Source organism: Salvelinus alpinus, chromosome 14 (assembly GCF_045679555.1).
Source record: "Salvelinus alpinus chromosome 14, SLU_Salpinus.1, whole genome shotgun sequence".
NCBI lineage: Eukaryota > Metazoa > Chordata > Actinopteri > Salmoniformes > Salmonidae > Salvelinus > Salvelinus alpinus.
The window spans coordinates 26,209,011-26,228,123 of NC_092099.1; the positions used below are offsets into that span (position 1 = coordinate 26,209,011).

The 19,113-nt window shown below is 43.5% G+C and overlaps 1 protein-coding gene across 5 annotated transcripts in view; it reads right to left on the reverse strand.

Moving 5' to 3' along the window:
* Nucleotides 1–19,113, reverse strand: part of LOC139538660 (interleukin-1 receptor accessory protein-like 1) — a 366,089-nt gene that overhangs the window by 329,530 nt on the left and 17,446 nt on the right. For all 5 annotated transcript variants that reach the window (XM_071340975.1, XM_071340973.1, XM_071340977.1 and 2 more), the window contains exon 2: nt 556–657. In XM_071340975.1, the coding sequence (XP_071197076.1) occupies nt 556–637 (82 nt within the window). In that variant the 5' untranslated portion in view covers nt 638–657. The remainder of the gene's footprint in view (nt 1–555; nt 658–19,113) is intronic.

The window sequence follows — 19,113 nt, forward strand, 5'->3', positions numbered from 1 at the left end:
AGTTTCTCTCTTCAATCTTTTCTTCCATCCATTTTCTTCTTCAACCTTTGCATTTGTTCACAATTGATGCTCAATTTGCAGTTGTTTAGAGCCAAAATGAGTTTCGCATTAACCCTTGGTGACCCTGAGACAGAGCGATAAGATTACTGGGTGTCTGCCAGTCTCTCTCGCTGCATGGGGGGGAATGCTATCTAGCTCTGAGAAGTGTCATTCAGTATGTCAGTCATGTTTAAAATGTAGATAGGCAGGCAGGTAATCATACTCCATCCAGCCCCAAAGACAGACAGAAATGTCAATTTCACATTTAAAAAGCTCAACAGACATATAGTGAATGAGATTGACACAGGGAAATGGGTAAGGGGAATGCCCTATGCAATTATCTCAGCTCCATTTCCTTCATTATGGTTAGTGGAGACACACACACACACATCTCAACTAAGTTCCTGGAACTACTAACATTTGCCATTAAAACAGACGTCTAGCTCAATCCCACCACTCAGGTGGGAGGAGCCACAGGAAACAGGAAGTAGAGAGACAAAGAGGAAGTGTACATACCTGAGCCTCTCTTGGAGACTGTCTTCATGGCGCGGGACAGGGTGACATACAGCAGGATCAGGAGAGGGCTAGGAGGCCTCATTTTCCCCTTAACCTAACAGCCTAGGGGAGAGAGAGAGAGAGAGAGAGAGAGAGAGAGAGAGAGAGAGAGAAGACAAGTCAGTCATCTTTCAAGAGAAGATAAAGTTACCCCTTGTCCCACACATCGAAGATAGCACAGCCATAAGAGAACTAAGATGTTATATTAAACCCACACACACACTCATGTACGCACTCTCACACACACACACGCACATAAACTCCTTTACTTACATTCCGCTAATGGCATCTAATGATTTCTTCTTGTGATTGCAATAGAGACAAGTTATCACAGCAGGAGAAATTTCACCAAATATCATTCCGCGGCGAAGATGCTGACGAAGCAATAAAGACAAAATGACGTGTAAAGAACACCCTTTTTTTATCTCGGCTTCATTAAAAACGGAGGAGTGTGAAGGTTGGCGTGAGGGGGATTTAAATTCAAAGGATGGCTATTCCACACACACGTGTTCATATAGAAATGATCCTAGGCACCTCTATGGACATCGTAGATCATGTTACCAGATGAAGGCGGTAGGTTGGTTCATTCTGTGGTTCATCCCATGGTGGTAAATGACACCCTGTGTGGCAGATACCCTGTGTGTTTGTGTCTTAGATGGAAAACACACAATTGTTAATCCATTGGTAACTCCTGATCAGCACTGGTGTTGAGGAGTACACCACATCAGTCACTGGCTTTATAAATAAGGGCATTGAGGACGTCGTCCCCAGAGTGACTGTACGTACATACCCCAACTAGAAGCCATGGATTACAGGCAACATTCGCACTGAGCTAAAGGGTAGAGCTGGCACTTTCAAGGTGCGGGACTCTAACCCGGAAGTTTATAAGAAATCCTGCTATGCCCTCTGACGAACCATCAAATAGGCAAAGCGCCAATACACGACTAAGATTAAATCGTACTACGCCGGCTCCAACGCTCGTCGGATTTGTCAGAGTCTGCAAACTATTACAGACTACAAAGGGAAGCACAGCCGCGAGCTGGCCAGTGACACAAGCCTACCAGACGAGCTAAATCACAGTCTATGCTCGCTTCGAGGCTAGCAACACTGAGGCATGCATGAGAGCATCAGCTGTTCCGGCCGACTGTGTGATCACGCTCTCCGTAGCCGACGTGAGTAAGACCTTTAAACAGGTCAACATTCACAAGGCCGCTGGGCCAGACGGATTACCAGGACATGTGCTCCGGGCATGTGCTGACCAACTGGCAGGTGTCTTCACTGACATTTTCAACATGTCCCTGATTGAGTCTGTATTACCAACATGCTTCAAGCAGACCACCATAGTCCCTGTTCCCAAGAACACTAAGGTAACCTGCCTAAATGACTACAGACCTGTAGCATTAATGTCCGTAGCCATGAAGTGCTTTGAAAGGCTGGTCATGGTTCACATTAACACCATTATCCCAGAAACCCTAAACCCACTCCAATTTGTATACACCTCAAACAGATCCACAGATGATGAACTCTCTACTGCCCTTTCCCACCTGGACAAAAGGAACACCTACGTGAGAATGCTATTCATTGACTACAGCTCAGCGTTCAACACCATAGTGCCCTCAAAGCTCATCACTAAGCTAAGGATCCTGGGACTAAACACCTCCCTCTGCAACTGGATCCTGGACTTCCTGACGGGCCAACCCCAGGTGGTGAGGGTAGGTAGCAACGCATCTGCCACGCTGAACCTCAACACTGGAGCCACTCAGGGGTGCGTGCTCAGTCCCCTACTGTGCTCCCTGTCCACCCATTACTGCATGGCCAGGCACGACTCCAACACCATAATTAAATGAACAACAGTGTTAGGCCTGATCACCGACAACGACGAGACAGCCTGTAGGGGGGAGATCAGAGACCTGTCCGTGTGGTGCCAGAAGAACAACCTATCCCTCAACGTAACCAAGACAAAGGAGATGATTGTGGACTACAGGAAAAGGAGGACCGAGCACGCCCTCATTCTCATCGACGGGGCTGTAGTGGAGCAGGTTGAGAGCTTCAAGTTCCTTGGTGTCCACATCACCAACAAACTATCATGGTCCAAACACACCAACACAGTTGTGAAGAGGGCACGGCAAAACCTATTTCCCCTCAGGAAACTGAAAAGATTTGTCATGGGTCCTCAGATCCTCAAAAGTTTCTACAGCTGCACCATCGAGAGCAGCATCCTGGCTGTTTGCATCACTGCCTTGTACGGCAACTGCTTGGCCTCCATCTGCAAGGCACTACAGAGGGTAGTGTATACAGCCAAGTACATCACTGGGACTAAGCTTCCTGCAATCCAGGACCTCTACATCAGGCGGTGTCCGAGGAAGGCCCTAAAAATTGTCAAAGATCCCAGCCACCCCAGTCATAGACTGTTCTCTCTACTACCGCATGGCAAGCGGTAACAGAGCACCAAGTCTAGGACCAAAGGGCTTCCCAACAGCTTTTTCCCCCAAGCAATAAGACTCCTGAACAGGTAATCAAATGGCTACTGCATTGTGTGTGTCCCCAACCCCTCTTTTACGCTACTGCTGCTCTCTGTTTATCATCTATGCATAGTCACTTTAACCTTTTGTCAATAGGGGGAGCTGTTAGCATTATTTATTTTTTTACATTTCCAAATTAAACTGCCTCGTACTCAATTCTTGCTCGTACAATATGCATATTATTATTACTATTGGATAGAAAACAATCTCTAGTTTCTAAAACCGTTTGAATTATGTCTGTGGGTGAACCAGAACTCTTTCTACAGCGAAACTCATGACAGGACATGCGAAGCTCTGAAAAATAGTCTCTGATCTCGGATCAGTTTAAAACTCTGTGTGTGCCCTATGGCTTGACATGAACTGCACCCGCCTTCCCCTGGATGTCAGTAACCAATGAGAAGTGGAATGGTGTCTCTAGGTGTTTCTCAGAGTTTATGAAAGGGAATGGAGTGAGATGTCCCTTCTTTTCGACGCTCGCCAGGACGCAAGGGAGGACATCAGAATCGCATGCTCAAAAGCTCTCGTTATTGATCAAAGATATATCCGTCTGTGATTTAATTCGATATAGGTGTTAGAAACATCATAACGAAGTTATTTGAAACCGATTTATATCAGTTTATGCGAGTATATTGCTATTTTTCTGAATTTCCTTAGTATTGCGTTTGAGGATTTGGGCATGTGTGTGCCGTGTAGCTATCGTTAGCTGCTAGTTTCGAAGTTGAGGAGGTCGTTTTACAACAAAGCAACGATTCTTTTGGACAAAGGACACATTGCCCAAGATACTGATGGAAGCTCGTCCAAAAGTAAGAGTTATTTATGATTTTATTCCGTATTTATGTGGAAAAATGTAAACGCAGTTGTCAGCCATTTTTTGCGGCACTAGTCTGGCTGTAACTCACAATGTATGTCTAGTAACGTAAATTTAAAAAATCTAAATCAGCGGTTGCATTAATAACCAATGCATCTTTCATTAGCTGTCCAACCTGTATTTTTTTAGTCAATCTAATCGATAAATAATCGTAAACATAGGTGCCTTTCCAAGATGGCGCCGGCCAGAATGCATGCCATGTTTTGACAGATTACATTGCATAACCACGATTTGTGATGCTAAATATGCACATTTTCGAACAAACTCTATATGCATTGTGTAATATGATGTTACAGGACTGTCATCTGAAGAATTCTGAGAAGGTTAGTGAAAAAATTAATATATTTTGGTGGCGATAACGTTATCGCCCCTTTTGCATTGATTCAATGCTGGGGTGATGTTAGCTCATGTGGTATGCTAATATAACGATATATTGTGTTTTCGCTGTAAAACACTTAGAAAATCTGAAATATTGTCTGGATTCACAAGATCTGTGTCTTTCGATTGCTGTAGGCTGTGTATTTTTCAGAAATGTTTTAGGATGAGTATTTTGGTAATTGACGTCGGTCTCTGTAATTATTCCGGCTGCTTCCAACGCTATTTCAGATTGCAGCTGCAATGTAGAACTGTGATTTATACCTGAAATATGCACTTTTTTCTAAAAAAACATATCCTATACCATAAATATGTTATCAGACTGTCATCTTATGAAGTTGTTTCTTGGTTAGTGGCTATATATATCTTTATTTAGTCGAATTAGTGATAGCTACTGATGCAGGAAAAAAATGGTGGAGAAAAAAAGTTGTGTCTTTTGCTATCGTGGTTAGCTAATAGATTTACATATTGTGTCTTCCCTGTAAAACACTTAGAAAATCTGAAATATTGTCTGGATTCACAAGATCTTTGTCTTTCAATTGCTGTAGGCTGTATTTTTCAGAAATGTTTTAGGATGAGTATTTTGGTAATTGACGTCGGTCTCTGTAATTATTCCGGCTGCTTCCAACGCTATTTCAGATTGCAGCTGCAATGTAGAACTGTGATTTATACCTGAAAAATGCACATTTTTCTAAAAAAACATATCCTATACCATAAATATGTTATCAGACTGTCATCTTATGAAGTTGTTTCTTGGTTAGTGGCTATATATATCTTTATTTAGTCGAATTAGTGATAGCTACTGATGGAGTAAAAAACTGGTGGAGTAAAAAAAGTGGTGTCTTTTGCTAACGTGGTTAGCTAATAGATTTACATATTGTGTCTTCCCTGTAAAACATTTTAAAAATCAGAAATGATGGCTGGATTCACAAGATCTGTATCTTTCATCTGGTGTCTTGGACTTGTGATTTAATGATATTTAGATGCTTGTATTTACTTGTGACGCTATGCTAGGCTATGCTATTCAGCTTTTTTACTGTGGGGGGTGCTCCCGGATCCGGGATGAGTACCAAGTAAAAGTTAACTATACATTCTCCCTCTGAGGATAGGTAGCAACACATCTGCCACGCTGATCCTCAACACTGGAGCTCCCCAGGGGTGCGTGCTCAGTCCCCTCCTGTACTCCCTGTTCACCCACGGCTGCATGGGCAGGCACGACTCCAACACCATCATTACGTTTGCTGACGACACAACAGTGGTAGGCCTGATCGCCGACAATGACGAGACAGCCTATAGGGAGGAGGTCAGAGACCTGGCCGGGTGGTGCCAGAATAACAACCGATCCCTCAACGTAACCAAGACAAAGGAGATGATTGTGGACTACAGGAAAAGGAGCACCGAGCACGTCCCCATTCTCATCGACGGGGCTGTAGTGGAGCAGGTTGAGAGCTTCAAATTCCTTGGTGTCCACATCAACAACAAACTAGAATGGTCCAAACACACCAAGACAGTCGTGAAGAGGGCACGACAAAGCCTATCCCCCCTCAGGAAACTAAAAAGATTTGGCATGGGTCCTGAGATCCTTAAAAGGTTCTACAGCTGCAACATCGAGAGCATCCTGACCGGTTGCATCACTGCCTGGTACGGCAATTGCTCGGCCTCCGACCGCAAGGCACTTCAGAGGGTAGTGCGTACGGCCCAGTACATCACTGGGGCAAAGCTGCCTGCCATCCAGGACCTCTCCACCAGGCGGTGTCAGAGGAACGCCCTGAAAATTGTCAAAGACCCCAGCCATAGACTGTTCTCTCTACTACCGCATGGCAAGCGGTACCGGAGTGCCAAGTCTGGGACAAAAAGGCTTCTCAACAGTTTTTACCCCCAAGCCATAAGACTCCTGAACAGGTAACCAAATGGTTACCCGGAGTATTTGCATTGTGTACCCCCCCAACCCCTCTTTTACGCTGCTGCTACTCTCTGTTTATCTTATATGCATAGTCACTTTAACTATACATTCATGTACATACTCCCTCAATTGGCCCGACCAACCAGCGCTCCCGCACATTGGCTATCCGGGCTATCTGCATTGTGTCCCACCACCCGCCAACCCCTCTTTTTACGCTACTGCTACTCTCTGTTCATCATATATGCATAGTCACTTTAACCATACCCACATGTACATACTACCTCAATAAGCCTGACTAACCAGTGTCTGTATATAGCCTTGCTACTCTTTTTTTCAAACGTCTTTTTACTGTTGTTTTATTTCTTTACTTACCTACACACACACACACACACACACACACACACACACGTGTTTTTCTCCGCACTATTGGTTAGAGGCTGTAAGTAAGCATTTCACTGTAAGGTGAAAATACAAGTTGTATTCGGGGCACGTGACATATAAATTTGATTTGATTTGATTTATATAAAAGTTACACAATAATATGACTTCAAATATCACTCTGCAGAGATCTACATTATATAGTTCTACAAAATTCAGTACTCTTTTAAATGAGGAAAAGATGGCCTTCTATCCCTCTGAATATATCCCCCATTTCATTATTCCAAAGTACCAAACAATGAAAACAAAGCTTTTGAAGAACCCCTTTGGAAAAGGCCTGCGGATGCAAATATAGTTGATTGAGTGGGCTGGGTTGGTTTCGGGTTAAAGTATTTAAATTGAGACTTGAAACGACACGATTCCGGTGGTACCGTAGCAACAAAGGGTTCAGATGTGACAGCGACCATAGACTGAAAGACTGAGAGGAAAGGAGAGGAGGAGAGAGAGGACACAACAACAAACGGCCCTGGGAAAAGTGGAGGGAGTTCAGCCAGTGTCAGACACACATTTCAATATGAGAGGAGAAGAACACAGAGCAAATTAACCCTCTAAACCAGAAAGGACCAGGATGGAACCCTGGTTTATAGAGAAAGACAAAAGCAAATGATGAGGAGAATGTTTGAGCACTGCTGCAGTCTCTGTCAGTCACATGTGTGAGTTTGAGAGAAATAGAGAGAGCGAGAGAGAGAGTGTGTATGTGCGTGTATATGCATGTGAGAATGTGTGTGTGTGTGTGTGTCTGCGTTCGTGTGTGTGTGTTTGCATGTGAGAGAGTGTGTGTGTTTGCATGTGAGAGAGAGTGTGTGTTTGCATGTGAGAGAGAGTGTGTGTGTCTGCGTTCGTGTGTGTGTTTGCATGTGAGAGAGTGTGTGTGTGTCTGCGTTCGTGTGTGAGTTTGCATGTGAGCAAGTGTGTGTGTGTGTCTGCGTTCGTGTGTGTGTTTGCATGTGAAAGAGTGTGTGTGTCTGTGTTCATGTGTGTGTTTGCATGTTAGAGAGTGTGTGTGTGTGTCTGCGTTCGTGTGTGTGTTTGCATGTGAGAGAGTGTGTGTGTGTGTGTGTCTGCGTTCGTGTGTGTGTTTGCATGTGAGAGAGTGTGTGTGTTTGCATGTGAGAGTGTATGTGTGCGTGTGTGTGTGTGTGTGTGTCTGCGTTCGTGTGTGTGTGTTTGCATGTGAGAGAGTGTGTGCGTTTGTGTGTGTGTTTGCATGTGAGAGAGTGTGTGTGTGTGTGTGTGTGCATGTGCGAGAGTGTGTGTGTGTGTGCATGTGAGAGAGTGTGTGTGTGTGCATGTGAGAGAGTGTGTGTGTTTACATGTGAGAGAGTGTGTGTGTTTGCATGTGAGAGAGTGTGTGTGTTTGCATGTGAGAGAGTGTGTGTGTGTGTGCATGTGAGAGAGTGGGTGTGTTTGCATGTGAGAGAGTGTGTGTGTCTGCGTTCGTGTGTGTGTTTGCATGTGAGAGAGTGTGTGTGTATTTGCATGTGAGAGAGTGTGTGTGTGTTTACATGTGAGAGAGTGTGTGTGTGTTTGCATGTGAGAGAGTGTGTGTGTGTGTGTGTTTGCATGTGCGAGAATGTGTGTGTGTGTGTTTGCATGTGAGAGAGTGTGAGAGAGTGTGTGTTTGCATGTGAGAGAGTGTGTGTGTGTTTGCATGTGAGAGTGTGTGTGTGTTTGCATGTGAGAGAGTGTGTGTGTGTGTGTTTGCATGTGAGAGAGTGTGTGTGTGTGTGTTTGCATGTGAGAGAGTGTGTGTGTGTGCATGTGAGAGAGTGTGTGTGTGTGCATGTGAGAGAGTGTGTGTGTGTGTGCATGTGAGAGAGTGTGTGTTTGCATGTGAGAGAGTGTGTGTGTTTGCATGTGAGAGAGTGGGTGTGTGCATGTGAGAGAGTGGATGTGTTTGCATGTGAGAGAGTGTGTGTGTCTGCGTTCGTGTGTGTGTTTGCATGTGAGAGAGTGTGTGTGTATTTGCATGTGAGAGAGTGTGTGTGTGTTTGCATGTGAGAGAGTGTGTGTGTGTTTGCATGTGAGAGAGTGTGTGTGTGTTTGCATGTGAGAGAGTGTGTGTGTGTGTGTGTTTGCATGTGAGAGTGTGTGTGTGTTTGCATGTGAGAGAGTGTGTGTGTGTTTGCATGTGAGAGAGTGTGTGTGAGAGAGTGTGTGTGTGTTTGCATGTGAGAGAGTGTGTGTGTGTTTGCATGTGAGAGAGTGTGTGTGTGTGTGTGTTTGCATGTGCGAGAGTGTGTATGTGTGTTTGCATGTGAAAGAGTGTGTGTGTGTGTGTGTGTGTGTTTGCATGTGAGAGAGTGTGTGTGTGTTTGCATGAAAGAGAGTGTGTGTGTGTTTGCATGTGAGAGAGTGTGTGTGTGTTTGCATGTGAGAGAGTGTGTGTGTGTTTGCATGTGAGAGAGTGTGTGTGTGTGTTTGCATGTGAGAGAGTGTGTGTGTGTTTGCATGTGAGAGAGTGTGTGTGTTTGCATGTGAGAGAGTGTGTGTGTGTGTGTGTGTTTGCATGTGAGAGAGCGTGTGTGTGTCTGCGTTCGTGTGTGTGTTTGCATGTGAGAAAGTGTGTGTGTGTGTGTGTGTGTCTGCGTTTGTGTGTGTTTGCATGTGAGAGAGCGTGTGTGTGTCTGTGTGTGTGTGTGTGTGTGTGTGTGTCTGCGTTCGTGTGTGTGTTTGCATGTGAGAGAGTGTGTGTGTTTGCATGTGAGAGAGTGTGTGTGTTTGCATGTGAGAGAGTGTGTGTGTTTGCATGTGAGAGAGTGTGTGTGTTTGCATGTGAGAGAGTGTGTGTGTTTGCATGTGAGAGAGTGTGTGTTTGCATGTGAGAGAGTGTGTGTGAGCTCAGATTAGAATAGCTAATGAAAGGAGTCTCTCTCTCAGACTTTCTTCTAGGAAACGTCGTTCAGTCAGAAAACATGTCTGCCAAGAACGTTCTGGCAATGTCCCCGTTGCCTGCAGATTGGCGTCTCTTTGTTCCACTAAAAGGCCTTGAGAAGCAGTCGTCAATAAGCTCGTCAGTTGTTGAGAAATGTGTGTTTTTGGCTTGTGTTACCAACCCTTGGTGGATTTATTGTCTTAAACACAGCGCACACACACCACTAGATAAAGAGGTTGATGGAAATGGATGGATGGAGAAAAGGATTGGTGGAAGGAAGGATTTAGAGGAAGAGATTTGAGACCAAAGACGAGATAGCTACTGGGTGTGCAGGGTTCTTCTGCACAAACCAGGGTGCACACATACAGTATGCACCCACTAGGGCTGGCACAATAATCATATAATCATGTAACCAACAATTATGGGCAATAACCTTGAAGTATATAATAAGAATTATCTTAATACATACATTTTTGAAGGGAGGTGATTCAGCTTTAGATAAAGTTTACCCAACAGCAGTTTTCCATTTTGACATTAAGCGGGTAAAGTTGGTAATTGCGGTCAAAACTATTGTTAACAAGCGGTCAAAACTATTGTTAACAAGCGGTCAAAACTATTGGTAACAAGCGGTCAAAACTATTGGTAACAAGGGGTCAAAACTATTGGTAACAAGCGGTCAAAACTATTGGTAACAAGCGGTCAAAACTATTGGTAACAAGCGGTCAAAACTATTGGTAACAAGCGGTCATTTGGTAACAAGCGGTCAAAACTATTGGTAACAAGCGGTCAAAACGATTGTTTTTTGAGATGGCGGTGTCACTAATCTGTGTTGTATTCATTAGGTATGTCGTAGCTCATTTTTAAAGATGCATTTTGATGCATTACAACCTCAAAATATTTTTCATTATGACAATAAACGTGGTCATTTGCATTATAATTAATCGTTACCCAAAATTCCATAATCATCACAACTCTAGCACCCACACACGAGGTTAGATATAACACGGGGGAGGCTACAACTAGCTGGAACGACTACAGGCCACAACTGTGAGTGAGACAGATACAGTAACACAGACAGAGAGAGACCCCAGCCAGCAGTGAGCAGTAGTAGTCTATACACACAGGAAGCCCATTCACAGGTCACACTTCCTGTCAGACTGCCTGGCTGTCTGTCTCCCACTGTAATGTCTCAAAGCGTTCCCTGTCACAGTCTGCTCCCCACAACAATTGCACGGTGCTCCTGAAAGACCCAGCCATGTCACGCCTTCACAAGCTCACTGGGACCAGGGGCCTTGCCAAGCATGACATCATCACCCCCCTCATCCCACACAGAGAGGGCATTGTGACAACCGCCCCCTGTCACTTGTCCTCTCTCTCCATTCCCCCTCTAACATTTAAATATTCTCTACTAGGAGGTACAGACCATGACACAAAGACTCTTTCTCCCAAACAAACACACAGACCACTAACTGCTCAATCAGATGTAACATGGGGGTTAAAACATTCAAGCTCTTCTGTTAAGTCTCTGAAAGAGAACATCTTTGGACGTAGTGAAGTGTTACCAACACCAACATTGAATGAGGACATGAGTGACTGTTTCCATCAACCTCCCTAATTGGGTGACTCTCTGAGACCAGGGAAAACACCCTTTCAACACTTTGAGACTTCTTCAAGTTGGAATATATATACAGTGGGGAGAACAAGTATTTGATACACTGCCGATTTTGCAGGTTTTCCTACTTACAAAGCATGTAGAGGTCTGTCATTTTTATCATAGGTACACTTCAACTGTGAGAGACGGAATCTAAAACAAAAATCCAGAAAATCACATTGTATGATTTTTAAGTAATTCATTTGCATTTTATTGCATGACATAAGTATTTGATCACCTACCAACCAGTAAGAATTCCGGCTCTCACAGACCTGTTAGTTTTTCTTTAAGAAGCCCTCCTGTTCTCCACTCATTACCTGTATTAACTGCACCTGTTTGAACTCGTTACCTGTATAAAAGACACCTGTCCACACACTCAATCAAACAGACTCCAACCTCTCCACAATGGCCAAGACCAGAGAGCTGTGTAAGGACATCAGGGATAAATTGTAGACCTGTACAAGGCTGGGATGGGCTACAGGACAATAGCCAAGCAGCTTGGTGAGAAGGCAACAACTGTTGGCACAATTATTAGAAAATGGAAGAAGTTCAAGATGACGGTCAATCACCCTCGGTCTGGGGCTCCATGCAAGATCTCACCTCGTGGGGCATCAATGATCATGAGGAATGTGAGGGATCAGCCCAGAACTACACGGCAGGACCTGGTCAATGACCTGAAGAGAGCTGGGACCACAGTCTCAAAGAAAACCATTAGTAACACACTACGCCGTCATGGATTAAAATCCTGCAGCGCACGCAAGGTCCCCCTGCTCAAGCCAGCGCATGTCCAGGCCCGTCTGAAGTTTGCCAATGACCATCTGGATGATCCAGAGGAGGAATGGGAGAAGGTCATGTGGTCTGATGAGACAAAAATAGAGCTTTTTGCTCTAAACTCCACTCGCCGTGTTTGGAGGAATAGAAGGATGAGTACAACCCCAAGAACACCATCCCAACCGTGAAGCATGGAGGTGGAAACATCATTCTTTGGGGATGCTTTTCTGCAAAGGGGACAGGACGACTGCACCGTATTGAAGGGAGGATGGATGGGGCCATGTATCGCAAGATCTTGACCAACAACCTCCTTCCCTCAGTAAGAGCATTGAAGATGGGTCGTGGCTGGGTCTTCCAGCATGACAACGACCCGAAACACACAGCCAGGGCAACTAAGGAGTGGCTCCGTAAGAAGCATCTCAAGGTCCTGGAGTGGCCTAGCCAGTCTCCAGACCTGAACCCAATAGAAAATCTTTGGAGGGAGCCGAAAGTCCGTATTGCCCAGCGACAGCCCCGAAACCTGAAGGATCTGGAGAAGGTCTGTATGGAGGAGTGGGCCAAAATCCCTGCTGCAGTGTGTGCAAACCTGGTCAAGAACTACAGGAAACGTATTATCTCTGTAATTGCAAACTAAGGTTTCTGTACCAAATATTCAGTTCTGCTTTTCTGATGTATCAAATACTTATGTCATGCAATAAAATGCAAATTAATTAATTAAAAATCATACAATGTGATTTTCTGGATTTTTGTTTTAGATTCCTTCTCTCACAGTTGACGTGTACCTATGATAAAAATTACAGACCTCTACATGCTTTGTAAGTAGGAAAACCTGCAAAATTGTCAGTGTATCAAATACTTGTTCTCCCCACTGTATATATTTTACCCTCAAAATTCACCTGTGAAGGAGATCGGAGATATATTTACAGGTATATTCTACATTTCCATATGCAAAGTTATGTTTGATGTCGCTTCATTTCACACAGAAGGAAAAAGGCTTGATCTCCCCAACTGAAGAATGTGTCTCATGCACAGCTGAGTTCTGATGTTCCATTGTTTCCAGGGCAACTGGGGGTACAGGGTAGACAGGTAATCAGGTGATGTGGAGCAGGATAGCTGAGCTAGTGTAGCTTTAAGTGAATCTCTCTCCCAGGAACACACGATGGAAAATGTTTAATCAGTAATAATATCAGACCAACCTGAATTAAACTTTTTTTTTATCATTTATGTTTTCACAGGTTTTTGATAAGAGAAATTCTGAAGCAATTTACCACTATTAACAGTTGGGGAGGGATACTAGGGCTGAGAAAAGTAGGACACCACAAGGCGGAACACACATATACTGTAAGTATAGATACACACACACACACGTGTATACATGCACGTACACACACACACACACACACACACACACACACACACACGCACGCATGCGTACACATACCAGCAAGCCACACACACATGATCATATAGAGATATACTGTGTAGAACAGACATGCCTCTTTGACATATAGATTAAGAAAACATGTTGGCTCTATTCATGACATGTCTATGTGCACCAACGGTCAATATGATGTCCCCTACTGACCTTGATCTGACAACAGTTGGGACAGTGCAGATCTGGCCAGTATGGGTTTCCTTCCAACAAGCTTTCCAACAATATGACATATTATCTGACCGCCATCCATACTCGCCAGCCAAACTCATTTGCTCCGAGGCATCGGGACGGGAGCAGGTGTGTGAGGATGTACACAGCGCGAAATCCACGGATCAGTGGCTCGTGACGCCAGAGCACACACTGACACACACACTGACACACACACGTACGCACGTATGCACACAACTCACCGCTTGCCTGCCATCTATAAGCGGAAAATGAGGGTTACAGCTCAGCGTCGGGCTACGACGCCCTGAAGGAAGAGTGATGGAATTGACTGTCTGCTCCCATTGTTGTAGGAATGTATCTCCCTGGATAGCTGTTTCTCCCTCCCTGCTCCTCCGCCTACTCTTCAGCAAATTCAATTATCATCTCACCTTATTTGTCCCACCGCGCTCACTCTGCTGTGTGTGTGAAAGAGTGTGTGTGTGTGTGCATACGTTTGTGAGTATGTGTGTGCACGTGGTGTGTCATAGGCTATGCACACATATCCTATATCAACACACCGCTAACAATTTGTCAATGACACTATAAAGACATCCTTATTCACAGCACCTATAGCCAGAAGGGTTCGTTAACATTTGATGATGTCACTCTAACCCTGAAGAGTGATTCCAGCAAGGCTCTAAATTAAATATTTTCATTGGTAGCACCAGAAAGAAGCACCATTTCTTTTTTGAGATTTATCCTATATGAATTCTAGCTACTTTTGAAGCACATGGTGTGCTCTAGAAACTAATATGTAACACTGTAAATACATGTGTTTATCATGAAAAGCTCAAATGTTGATAAATATACCTGTCATTGAAATTACAAAGTCATTAGGTTTCTACATGGTGTAAAAGGTCTATTTTCATGTTGTGATGCATTGCATTGAAAATAGAACACTGTCTCTTTGAGAGTGTCACCTTTGTGATGGTGACATTAGTGATGGATATGTCGGTTCCTTCTTCTCGATTCGTTCAGTAAAAAACAACTCTTTCGACTCATTTAATTAATTTGAGTCAGTAATAACAAGGGCCCGGTTTCCCGATAGCGATGGAATTTAGGCTTAGGAGTGTTTTAACGATGCATCTTTCCTACAACGGCCGAACATGTACAGTAACATACACTACGTTTCCCAAAACACCATGCAGAGAGAACGTTCGCTAATTGCGTTGTTGAAGCATGTGTCGATACTGACAGGATCAGCTTTCTCCATTAAAATCTTATGTTAACATTAGAGTTATTCCACAATACTTACGACGGATCAGGTCCCAGAAATATATTATCACTTATGGCTGCAAATATTTACTCTAATGCTTACCCTATAATAATGTTCTAAATCAAGATTTTGCACATCATTGCGCAAATGTTAGGCTACACATGAAATATATTCAGACAAATTACAGACAGTAGCCTACAAGCAGCAAAATACTGCTGCTTGCAGGCAGCAGTATATACAGCTGAAGTCGGAAGCATACACCTTTGCCAAATACATTTAAACTCAGTTTTTCACAATTCCTGACATTTAATCCTAGTAAAAATTCCCTGTCTTAGGTCACCACTTTTTTAAGAATGTGAAATGTCAGAATAATAGTAGAGAGAATTATTTATTTCAGATTTGATTTCTTTCATCACATTCCCAGTGGGTCAGAAGTTACCATACACTCAATTAGTATTTGGTAGCATTGCCTTTAAATTGTTTAACTTGGGTCAAACGTTTCGGGTAGCCTTCCACAAGCTTCCCACAATAAGTTGGGGGAGGTTTGGCCCATTCCTCCTGACAGACCTGGTGTAACTGAGTCAGGTTTGTAGGCCTCCTTGTGAGCACACGCTTTTTCAGTTCTGCCCACAAATGTTCCATAGGATTGAGGTCATGGCTTTGTGATGGCACACTCCAATACCTTGACTTTGTTGTCCTTAAGTCATTTTGCCACAACTTTGGAAGTATGCTTGGGGTCATTGTCCATTTGGAAGACCCTTTTTCTACCAATCTTTAACTTCCTGACTGATGTCTTGAGATGTTGCTTCAATATATCCAGATAATCTTCCTCCCTCTTGATGCCATCTATTTGGTGAAGTGCACCTGTCCCTCCTGCAGCAAAGCACCCCCACAACATGATGCTGCCACCCCCGTGCTTCACACTTGGGATGGTGTTCTTCAGCTTGCAAGTCTCCCCGTTTTTCCTACAAACATAACGATGTTCATTATGGCCAAACAGTTCTATTTTTGTTTCATCAGACCAGAGGAATTTCTCCAAAAAGTACTTGCCAAAACTCTAGTTTGTTAACAAGAAATTTGTGGAGTGGTTGAAAAACGAGTTTTAATGACTCCAACCTAAGTGTATGTGAACTTCCGACTTCAACTGTAACAATGGTTTTGGGAAACAGCTCTGAGATTTAACGATACTCCTACGAAGGTTCTAACTATGAACTTAGCCTTAAGATGCTTTGGGAAACCAGGCCCAGTTTGCTAGCAACTATCTAGCTAGATAGCTAACATGACTGAACATGACTGAACAAGGTGTAAAACAAATGCAGCCCGCGAGTAGTTTTAGAACGGCCCACGACATGGTTTATGAATTTAAAATGCAGCCCCCCAATTCGTGACAGGAATAAAAAAAACATTGCAACGGTAATATGGTTCAGCTGTTTGTCTTAGAAACAAGCAGTTTTGGCTGTATTAATGATGCAAGCATGACGTAAATGCGCTCTGGAATCAATGGTACAGGGAAGCATTATCATTACAATAATTATTATTATAAAAAAATATATTTTTTGTATTTTACCCCCTTTTTCTCCCCAATTTCGATCATCGCTACAACTCCCCAAAGGGCTCGGGAGGCGAAGGTCGAAAGATGCGTCCTCCGAAACATGACCCGCCAAACCGCGCTTCTTAATACCCGCCCGCTCAACCCAGAAGCCAGCCGCACCAACGTTCAACTGACGACCGGTGTCAGCCTGCAGGCACCCGGCCCGCCACAAGGAGTCGCTAGAGTGCGATTAGCCAGGTAAAGATTAGCCAGGCTATATATGCTATATATGTCCCCATTTGGGGATCTGATACTATTTCTGATTGTCTTAACTCACCATCACTGTGGAGCTTCTCAAAGTATTTTTTTTGCCTCAAACAGCAAGTAAACTAAGTCTGTTTTACATCCATTGAGAATGACATTAGTTCCTATTTGAAAAATCTTTCCAGCGCTCTCACTTTCGATAAAAAAATGTAATGCTCTGATCCAGTGGAATAGGCCTACCTTTTACATCATATCCCTTGCGCAAATTTGCTAGCAGGATTGAGCTGGACCAAGTTAATAGGTGATACAATGTTTCATGATTCAAGTTCGTTGCAGACAAGCCATGTGTAGCCAATGTGATTTATAGGATATTTAATCAGGATATTTTCTACCTGCAGGCTGCAATGTTTTAATTTGTTGGTTTATGTAGGCTATTTTTACATATTGGCAACGGCAATATAATTTACTTTTATATTTGTATCATTTTCATTTAGATATATAGATTAACCACATGATTTTGATTTATGAAGACTTTATTAGAAATTAAATTAAACTGTTCCATGAAACTGTGTACATGAAAAAAAAAAGTGTACAAATTTTACACTTTTTTGTTCTTCTGCTTAGGCTATATTGGAGCTAGTTAGAAGCAGAGCTGCCATATCTGTCGGCGCCATTTTGAAATAAAATATTGATCGCTGGCTCCCTATTTAGTAATTAGTGTGTCTTAATTTGTAATTGCAGTGCTTAAAGCATCAGACAAGCTAAGTAGCTTACATATAGTTGATTTTATTCAAACATAGGGTGTGTCTATACAGTACATGGAAAAATACACGTTTGAAAATGTCAACCAATCGAAAGAACAAACTACTCTCGCTCAACCAACATTCTTTTTAGTTGGGGACAGCCCTAATGTGTAGGCTGGTCTAACAGGCCTACAATCTACATTTTAGCAAGCACACTTGTTCAGAGAAACTGGGGTTAAGTGCCTTGTTCAAGGGCACATCGGCAGATTTAACACCTAGTCGGCTCAGGGATTCGAACCAGCAACCTTTTGGTTACTGGCCAAACACTCTTAATCGCTACGCTACCTGACCAGGATGTAGACTAGTCCAACAGGCCTGCTATCTGTATAGTAGGCTAGTCCGCTATGCTATCTTTAAGACAGATGAGGAAACACACTCAGCCATCTTGGCACAGTACGCTGTGGATGATTGATTGTGTGATTTAAGTATTTAATCCAATTTAAAGACGGCATGCTCTCCGCTCTGAGGTAAAATACAATCTACTCTGAGCATTTACTGTAAGAAGAGAGGGAGATGGAGAGGGAGACCGGTAGAAATGGTCTATTTTGAAAAGTGAAGCAGAGAGACAGAAATGGAACACACACTCATAGAACAGAATTGTTCTACACGCGATTAGGTTGCAATACCCCTTTGAATGATCAACTCTCTCTCTGTCTCATCTGTGACCTGTTCTATAGCTTCATGTTTAAATATTGCATGGATAATTCATTTTTAATATTCACATGGTGTCACGTCGGTTTTTACCCAAATTATGGCGTGCCGAGTAAAGGCACGGGGACAAAGACCAAACAAACACGTATACAACACACAGGGTAGAAACCCAAACAAAAAAAGCAAGGAGAACCTCGAATAAATAACACACACGCACAATGATTAACACACAAGACGAGACCCGTAATCATCTGCGCAATCCCAAAACCCACAGCACAGGTACTCACGCGCACCAACGGACATAGTAACAATAACCAACCGCCCAATGGAAACCAAAGGGCACGTATATACAAATACTAATCCGTGGGAATAGGGGCCAGGTGTGCGTAATGAAAGTTCCGGAGGGATCCGTGACACATGGATGTGGACTTACAAACTGGAAAAACACCTTTCATCAATGCTTAAACCATGTAAAACAATAGTCTAACACGTGTGTACGTGTGTGTGTTTGTGCGCATGTGTGTGTGTGTGTGTGTGTTTATGTGTGTGTGTGTGTGTGTATATGTGTGTGTTTGAGTTTGTATATACACAAGTGTCTACCAACCCCCCTCATATGAAACACTCCATTATTCATATGGTAAAACAAAAACACTTATACAGAGTAACCTATGCTGCTCACACACATGTTCACACTGCCTGTGTCTACTAATGCCTCTTCCATACCTAAGAGAGAGAGAAAGAGAGCAGGAGAGAGAGAGCGAGAGAGGGGGGGAGTGATGGACTAACGCAGAAATGTCTGCATTATTTACTACTAACACAAGCATCTCTCTCTCCCTTTCAAAAACACAAATGCTGACTGCACTTGTGTGTCTGGAGTGTAGTCCTCCTAGTGTGTGTGTTATTCCAGTGTGTCTGGAGTGTAGTCCTCCTAGTGTGTGTGTTATTCCAGTGTGTCTGGAGTGTAGTCCTCCTAGTGTGTGTGTTATTCCAGTGTGTCTGGAGTGTAGTC